The following is an 8560-nucleotide window of genomic DNA, read 5'->3' as shown; positions in this document are numbered from 1 at the left end:
ACAGCCCTTCCCCTAAAGTGTGGTTAACACTTCCAAATGCCACGCCGCATTCATCTCCAAACAGGCTTTTGGTGTGCTCTGGACTGGGAAAGGCACCTTGAAATTTCCATTTTAGATTTCAGGGGAGCACACATGTTGAAAAGCATTATGAAATATAAGTTCAACTTCAGGCTCTTTCTCTTCCTGTAGACAAGTCAGTTAGCCAAACAAGACCTCTGTTTCCTTGCCTACTAGGAATAATGGTATTATAGATTACAGGGATTGATTTGGTAGTTTATGCAGCAGAAATTAGGATAAGATCTAGAACAGAGTAAGTGCTTTGAAAACAGTGATGATTATCATTTGATAGGCTAGGATTATCTGAACAGATTGAATCATTAATTTCCCCTTGGTCACTCCTTCCTTAGAACTTTCTGACAGCATAGCACCCCCATTGTAACTTTAATGAAAGCTAACATAGGTTCAGTAACAAAGTCCTTATTGTGTCACTCTGTTTCTGATAAGTCTTCAGTTTAGATGGCTAGTGAAGGGGGCAGAGAAGTCAATGGTGATTTTCTTGTTTTAAATAACATTGATTGAGTTCCAGATGTGAAACACTCCAGGATCAACCAAAAGCTTTCTCTTGTACTCATGGACATCAGCGCTGGTGGAGGGAATGTCAAACCTAACAGAACATGTAATAACAAATGCAGTGTTCAAAATTTATATCATTTTTGCCTTGTGATTGCAAGATTCCTGGCCATATTGTTTTTCCTAGATATGTTCGCCTCCCTAGCAGGTTTTTCATCCTGTGTCCCCCCCCGTTGTGTCCAGGGTGAGTGTTCAGTAAACATTTATTGACCGCACAGAAATGACAGCGGCATCATCAAGAGAACGTGTGCTTTGAGCTGTGTTTCCAAGAAGGGAAATACTTTGATCCTTTCTGTTCTGTTAGGGATAGAGAGATGTGACCACTGACTCTTCTACGAGTCAACAAGAGACTTTGCCACCTTGACCAAATCCATACTTAGTTAAAGTAACCAAATTAGAATCCAGACAACTGCAAGGAATGACCAGAGAAGTTAAAGAGTGTGCCCTAGACCAAAAAAAAAAAAAAAAAAAAAAAGCAGAAGAAAGTCCTTTAATTGGTTCACCCCCAGAAAATCAGGCTGTACTTTTAGAGAAGTTAAAAGTAGAACTGACTGTTTTGTCCACTTGTACTTTGCTGTGTCTGCTCCCCTTTGTTATTCATCCCCCTCATCTCTAAATTGTCTATGGCCTCATGGTCTAACTCCTCCAGAAAAAGAGCATTCAGAGCCTTTGTAGTCTTGGTACATATGCGTAGGGGACTTGCTGGCATGTCCTTTGAACTCAGGGTTCTTTCTCTTTGAGTGGAGTTGCTCTGTCCTAGGGGTGGGTGGAGTGGGAGGGCAAGAAGACAGGGAAAGGGTTTGTTCTCAATCTGCAACTAGCCCAGGACTTATCACATTGCCTTCATGTCCATGAATGAAGGCCTCACCTTGGTTGGCTTTCTCTGTGAGTTTTCCACATATCTTCTTTTTCTCTCTCTCTTTCCAAAAGACTCATTCTTGAGTCCTTGAACCATCCACCTTCAACCATAACGTGCTATTTATTTGTTTTCTTATGTTTAAGTAGTTGTACAAAGAGGTTTCAGCTCACCCTGTCAATTGATGAGGACAATGTGGGTTTTTTGGTTACGAATTTACTATTATTATAAAGGTGATGTACAGAGGGGTTGCTGCTTCAGGTTATGAGTGCGTTGTTGTTATTGTTGTTTTGTGCCAGTCCTGGGCTTTGAACTCTGGGCATAGGTGTTGTTTCTAAGGTCCTTTGGCTCAAGGCTAGCACTCTACCACTTGAGCTACCGCACAACTTCCAGGTTTTCTGTGATCAATTGGAGATAAGAGTCTCTTTATCTGCCTGGACTGGCTTTGAACTGCAGTCCTCAGATCTCAATTTCCTGAGTAGCTAGGATTACAGGCGTGAGCCACCAGCACCAGGCTGTTTGTTTGTTTTTAAATAAACCAATATCAATTTCATTCAAAAGAATAGGCCAAGCCTAGTGTCGTCGGCCTATAATCCTAGCTTCTCTGGAGGATGAGATCTGGCTACCGTTTCCAAAATATTTAAATTCCTGCCATTCCCACTGAGAAAAGTGGTTCAGAGTTCAGGGACCAGACGGGAAATTCTACAACGTGGCTTACCCATTGACTTCTTTGTAAATAACTAGCTTATCAGAAAATCAAAGTTGTATAGCCTTTTCTTTGAAGATATCTTTGGAGGAGCTGAGAATGTAGGTACCTGTTAGCATGTTCCGGTACCTGGGCTCAATCCTCTGCACCAAAAGACAGCAGCAACAAACATTTCCAAAGTGAAGGAGTCTTTTTCTTTCTTTTTTCTGCCAGTTCTGGGCACTATCCCTGAGCTTTTTTTGTGTAAGGTACTACTACTTGAGCCACAGTGCCACTCCCAGCCTTTTTTGTTTCTGTGGCACTGAGGAATCCGGGCTTCATGCATGATAGGCAAGCACTCTACCACCACCAAGCCACATTCCCAGCCCCGCCCCCCTTTTTGACATATTGTAATCTATCCCTAATCCCAGATTCTCTGGGATTTTCATAGCTTTTGTTCTCTAGATTGATTGGAACACTATTGAAGTTTAAAAGCCTAGAAAAATTTAACACTCTGATTCTAAAAAATAAAAAAAAATACCCAAATTTATCTAGATTAGAATGTGTACTTTCCCCCAAACCTCAGCCGCATTCAAGTTTGTTTTTTTTCCTCCCTCACCCCTAACCCCACTAGTTGGTTTGAACCTCTGTTTATTCCATATTCTTCTGCCAAATTTTAACAGGAAACAAACAGCCCTAGGGTATGTTTTCTGGATGCTTGGGCAATATTTAGCCTGTTTCTGTACTTTTCTTGCCCTTCTATCTCCTCCCCCCCACCTTTTTAAACGGTTTTCTGGAGACTTGTTTACCAGGATTGAGTAGAGGTTTGGACAAGTCATGGGAGCATGGTGCCCCCTGGTGGAGCTTTGTGAAATCACAAACGTTTCCCCCCAGAATGTGAGTGGGCCTTCCTGGAGAATGCCTTTCTGTTACATCGAATACATAATAATACAAAAGCTCTTTCCCTTCTTCCCCTCCTCTCTCACTTCATTTAAGACTCACGTCCTTCTCCACTGCCATTAAGAAGTCACTATGGGGGGCTGGGAAGGTGGCTCAGTGGTAGAGTGTTTGCCTCCTACGTGTAAGTCCTTGGTTTGATTCCTCAGTACCGCATAAGAAAAAGCCAGAAGTGGAGCTGTGGCTCAAGTGGTAGAGCGCTAGCCTTGAGCTGAAGAGCTGAGGGACAGCGCCCAGGCCCAGAGTTGAAGCCCCAAGACCAACAAAAAGAAAGTCACTATGGCACAGAAACAGGCTTGAGTCAGACTCACCTACACAAAATACTGCCTTCTCTCGCCTCAAGCCAAGGATCTTCTGGAGCCTCAGTCTTACAGAAATGAATTTGACTACTAAAAAGACCAACACAGAGCAAACAATTTGGAATTGGGTTGAAGGGTTTTACTACCCCTCCTACCCCAAGAATGAGGAAGAGCTGGGGTCATTACTAAGGAGATAGATGACAAGATTTAGAATCGTTGTTGGCAACGTCCAGAGCTCCTCAGACCTCCCAGCCTGCTCTGCAGCACATTTAAGAGTAGGGGGAATACGGTTTTAGTAAGCTTCATTTGTGCCACATAGTTGGAATGTACATAAGAAATTACGTAGCATGATTATGACAAAGTCTTTACCCTTTAGGCACCTACACATTCATTGGTGAGGAAGAACTTCCCCAAGGAAAATGATTTCTAACACAGAACAAAGCCAAGTGAAATGGCTGTACAGAAGAAAAACAACAATAACAAGGTAGATTTAGTATAAGTGCCAGAGAGCTGTAGAGCAAAGCTGTCATTTGGAGTTCTTGGAGAAGGCCGCCTTGGGGTAGGGTGGAGGTGAGTTTCATTCTGGGTGGAAATGGGATTGTCAGTTGGCTTTCTATGAAGTGCAAGGGAGGAAATTTGCAAAACTCCAAGGACAGAATTTAATAAGTTACAAGTATAACCGTTATTTCGTAATGGTGAAGTAAAGAGCTTTAGCTACAGTGAAAGAAATAAATGTAAAGTTGGAGGGGAAACCAAGTTTAAATCCTATAGAAACTTGAATTATATAAACTGTGTGTGTGTACGTGTTCACGTGCACATGCACACATGGACGCTATTACTAGAGCATGAACTCAGCCTCATGCTCTCACTTGGATTTTTTCTGCTCAGAGGTAGCACTCCGCCTCTTAAGCCACTACTCCACTGACATCTCTTTGGTGGTTAATGGGAGACAAGGGTCTCACTGACTTTTCTGCCCAGGCTAGCTTTGAACATAGTCCTCAGATTTCAGCCTCTGGGTAGCTAGAATTGTAGGCATGAGCCATCAGTACATAGCAAAACTCATTATTTTCTTCAGGTCACTATATGTAAAATGTGAAAGAAAGCCACACCTTAAAAGTTGGGAATGGGAAAGGGAGGGTAAATAGATTGATTATATACTGTTACACCACCTCCATGTGGCAGCACCATTTTGATAAAGAGTATCCCTAAGATCAGGATGAGATTTGAATGAGTCCTATTTGTTTTTGTTGTTGGTTGTAGGGGTTGAATTCTGGGCCTGGACTCTTTCCCACAGCTCTTCAGCTCAAGGTGAAGACTCTACCACTTGAGCCACAGCACCACTTCTGGTTTTCTGATGGTTTATTGGAGATAAGAGTCTCAGGGACTTTCCTGCCCGGGCTGGCTTTGAACCTCGATCCTCAGATCTCAGCCTCCTGAGTAGCTAGGGTTACAGGCATGAGCCACTGGTCCTGACACGAGTCCTATTTTGAGCTATGAGAATTTATTCTCTCAAGTAAAGGCACTCTCTGCTGGCTGGAGAAAGAGCCATAACCTTGTGACTGCTAGACTTTCTCAGACTTCCTGCCATTCTGTTGCCTCCTCTTCCTCCTCAGCATTGTTTGAACACTAATCTGTTCTCCTGGCCCTCTACTCTCTGGTTCTCTTTTCCGGCCTCGTTCTCACCTCCTTTGCTGGGAGGGGAAGCACACCAGTAGATCTTGGGTCATTATCTTCTCTGAGGAACAACAAAGGTGCAAAACAAGCAGCTGAGAAAAATTTCATAGGATGATGGGTGGAGTAGGCTCTGTCTCAGGGTAAGCTCTTTTGGGGTGTGTGTGTGTGTGTGTGTGTGTGTGTGTGGTTGTTATTGTTGTTTGTTTTTGTCAGTTGTAGGGCTTGAACTCAGGGCCTGGGCACTTTCTCTGAGCTTTTCAGTTCAATGCTAGTGCTCTACTACTTTGAGCCACAGCGCCACTTCTAGTTTTCTGGTAGTTAATTAGAGACAAGAGTCTTCTGGACTTTCCAGCTTGGGTTGGCTTCCTCAGATCTCAGCCTCCTAAGTAGCTAGGGTTACAGGTGTGAGCCACCAGCGCCCAGCTCTCAGGGTGAGCTTTTGGAAAGGAGAGAAGGGAAGCTGGGTCTTCTCTCTGGCTGCACTACTTCCTGCATTAGCCTACAGAAGAGTTCTGGAGTACTCTTATGATATGGCGCTTCTTTGGACCCTGTCATCTTCAAACTGGGACTGTAATGATGATGCCAAAAAGAAGAGAAGGCGGCCAGGTGCCCATGGCTCATGCCTGTAATCCTAGCTACTCAGGAGGCTGAGATCTGAGGGTCCTTCAAAGCCAACCCAGACAGGAAAGTCCCTGAGACTCTTATCTCCAATAAACCACCAGAAAAACCAGAAGTGGTGTTGTGGCTCAAGTGATAGAACCCTCGCCTTAAGATGAAGAGCTTAGGGACAGCACCCAGGGACAGAGTTCAAGCCCCACAATTAGCACAGGAGGAGGAGGAGGAGGAGGAGGAAGTGGAGGAGGAGGAGGAGGAGGATGCAGCTGCGCACAGATTCCCAACAGGCATGAAGCATTTGTTATCACAGGCCAGCAGAAGACGGTGGTAACAAACAAGATGGGGTCAATGTCACTCTCCTCCAATAGGTAACCAGAGACTGGTCTGAATAAAATGAAGCTCACTCACATCAGGCAGAAGCCCATCATCAGACACAGAGAGGTCTCAACCATCCAGAGGTGAATCACATCAGGAGCCACATCTCTGCCGTCAACACCAGCAGCAGCAGCAGCAGCACCAAGATGAGCAGAGAATGAACTTGTAGCTCCGTCCCTGATGAGCCCTGTGTTAGGTTTTTATTATTTATTTATTTAGTTTTTGGGTCCGGTTGTGGGGCCTGAACTCTGGGCCTGGGCGCTGTCCCTCAGCTCTTCAGCTCAAGGCTAGCGCTCTACCACATGAGCCACAGCCCCACTTCTGGCTCTTTTTTCCTGCTTATGTGGTGCTGAGGAATCGATCCCAGGGCCTCATGCATGCAAGGCAAGTGCTCTACCACTGAGCCACCATCCCAGCCCTGTGTTAGGTTTTTTAAAGAGAGGTTGCTGAGTAAGAACCACACCACAAACGTGGTATTCAAGTAATGGGTAGGTTTATTCATCGCTCTGGCTGGCACCAGGCCATGTTGGCTGGGAAAGAGACCTGGGGAAAAAGAGCGTCTGGGCCTGGGCTAGGCCTTATCTAGGGTAGGGGCGGGGAAAGGAGTGGCTACATCCAATCCAGATGTGACCTTAGTTGATGCAGATGTGACCTCTTCCAAGTGTGCCAGTTGCCTAGGTAACTCAGGTACTGGGCAAAGACTTTGCTGCGAGGAGAGCGGAGTCTGCTCGCCAACCAGGAGCGGAACTTACACCTGAATGAGGGATGCCAGCAGCTGCAGCAGGAGGAAGTAGCATCCTAGGACCACACGCTTCTGGGGCAGTACATTCTTGCTGATGACATCTACAAAGCCAATGAGAGTGAGGAGCGTGAACATGGAGAACTGTTGCCATTGTTATTGTTGTTGCGTTTGTTTGTTTGTTTGTTTGTTTCTGGTCCTTAAACTCTGGCTCTGTCCCTGAGCTTCTTTGTGCTCAATGCTAGTTTTCTACCACTTGAGCCATAGCACACTTCTGGCTTTTTTTCTGAGTAGTTTATTGGAGATAAGAGTCTCAGGGACTTTCTTGCCCAGGCTGACTTCAGATCACGTTCCTCAGATCTCAGTCTCCTGAGTAGCTAGGATTACAGATGTGAGTCACAGGTGCCTGGCAGTGCTACCATTGTTTAAGAGTATAGAAACATTGGTGGCTGTTCATCCAGGGGAGATTTCCCATAGCCTGGCCCATCTTTCCTTATATATGGAAGGCCTGAAGGGTACAGGAGGAAGCCACTGAATATCATGACTTTAGAAACCACTGTTGCCTGATACAGTCCATATAAGGCCAGAAACAGGCCAGGGTACACCCGACCAATAAAGGTTGCCATTGATCTATTGAAGTAGAGAAGCACAAAACTCAGTCATAGCTACAAGTGGGCTTTGGAAAGAATCACCTCCCATCTAATTTTATCATCTCTCCCCACCCACTGCTCCCCCACAGAGAGGAAACATTTCTTGAGACAAACCTACTCATTTGCAGAAGATGGCTTCATTGTTCTATTCCATTCCCCAGCATTGGGAAATGCACACTCTTTTCCAAGGCTTCCTCTCTACAGCCCCCAAAACATGCTAGTCATCCTTGTCCTGTCTCCCACAGACCTTCCCTGTCCTTTGCAGTACTTACTCAGAGAAGGAAGAGAAGGAAATGGAGTTGGAGTTGGGGGTCATTATGATATCCAAAGAAAAGCTGAGTACTCATACAGATTCCTGAGTATCCTTAGAACTTCTCAGGCAAAATGCTGGTCTAACTGTGAAGTCAAATGTCTTCTGATCTACACACATTTGGACATAGGACTATCTAATGCATACTTAGCATCGATCTGACTTTTCTATTTTGTGTTAGACACATCTTGATTAGGACCACGAAAGGGTCTTTTATCTCCTTTCCACCTCCCAAATTCCTCCAATAACCAACACTATCACTTTGCCATCTTTCCTGGCTTCTAGATGAATCTTCAAAGTCATCTTTTGAAATTGATTTAAGGGTTGTGGTAAGTTTGCAGGGTATTGGCAGTACTAAGCTTGAACCATGTTTCTCACAAATCCCTTCTCTATGTTGCTACAAGCTAAGGTTGGCCACAAATGATTTTTTTTTCAGTTGGTCTTGAACTCAGTTCCTGGGCATTTCCTTGAGTTTCTTTATGCTCAAGGCTAGTGCTCTATCACTTGAGCCATAGCACCACTTCTGGCTTTTTCTGAGTAGTTTATTGGAGATTAGAATCTCATAGACTTTTCTGCCCAGGCTGGCTTCGAACCACAATTCCCAGATGTCAGCTTCCTGAGTATCTGGGATTACAGGCGTGAGCCACCGACACCCAGCCACAATGAAATTATATATATATATATTATATATATGTATATATATAATATATATACATATATATAATATATATACATACATATATATAATATAACATATATATGATATCGAA

The 8560-nt window shown here is 44.3% G+C and overlaps 1 protein-coding gene across 1 annotated transcript; it reads right to left on the bottom strand.

Moving 5' to 3' along the window:
• Nucleotides 1-5527: 5527 nt before the first annotated feature.
• On the bottom strand, nt 5528-7456 carry Teddm1 (transmembrane epididymal protein 1). Its single transcript, XM_042674630.1, is given in 6 exon segments — nt 5528-5707; nt 5995-6191; nt 6194-6278; nt 6846-6980; nt 7293-7330; nt 7333-7456. Coding segments are annotated over 6 exon segments (759 nt in total).
• Between the last annotated feature and the right edge of the window lie 1104 nt (nt 7457-8560).

The sequence above is a fragment of the Dipodomys spectabilis genome, unplaced genomic scaffold (assembly GCF_019054845.1).
Source record: "Dipodomys spectabilis isolate Male_0828 unplaced genomic scaffold, ASM1905484v1 ptg000019l, whole genome shotgun sequence".
Lineage (NCBI taxonomy): Eukaryota > Metazoa > Chordata > Mammalia > Rodentia > Heteromyidae > Dipodomys > Dipodomys spectabilis.
Note: the sequence above shows the minus strand (reverse complement) of the source record. Positions and strands in the feature narration are given on the sequence as shown.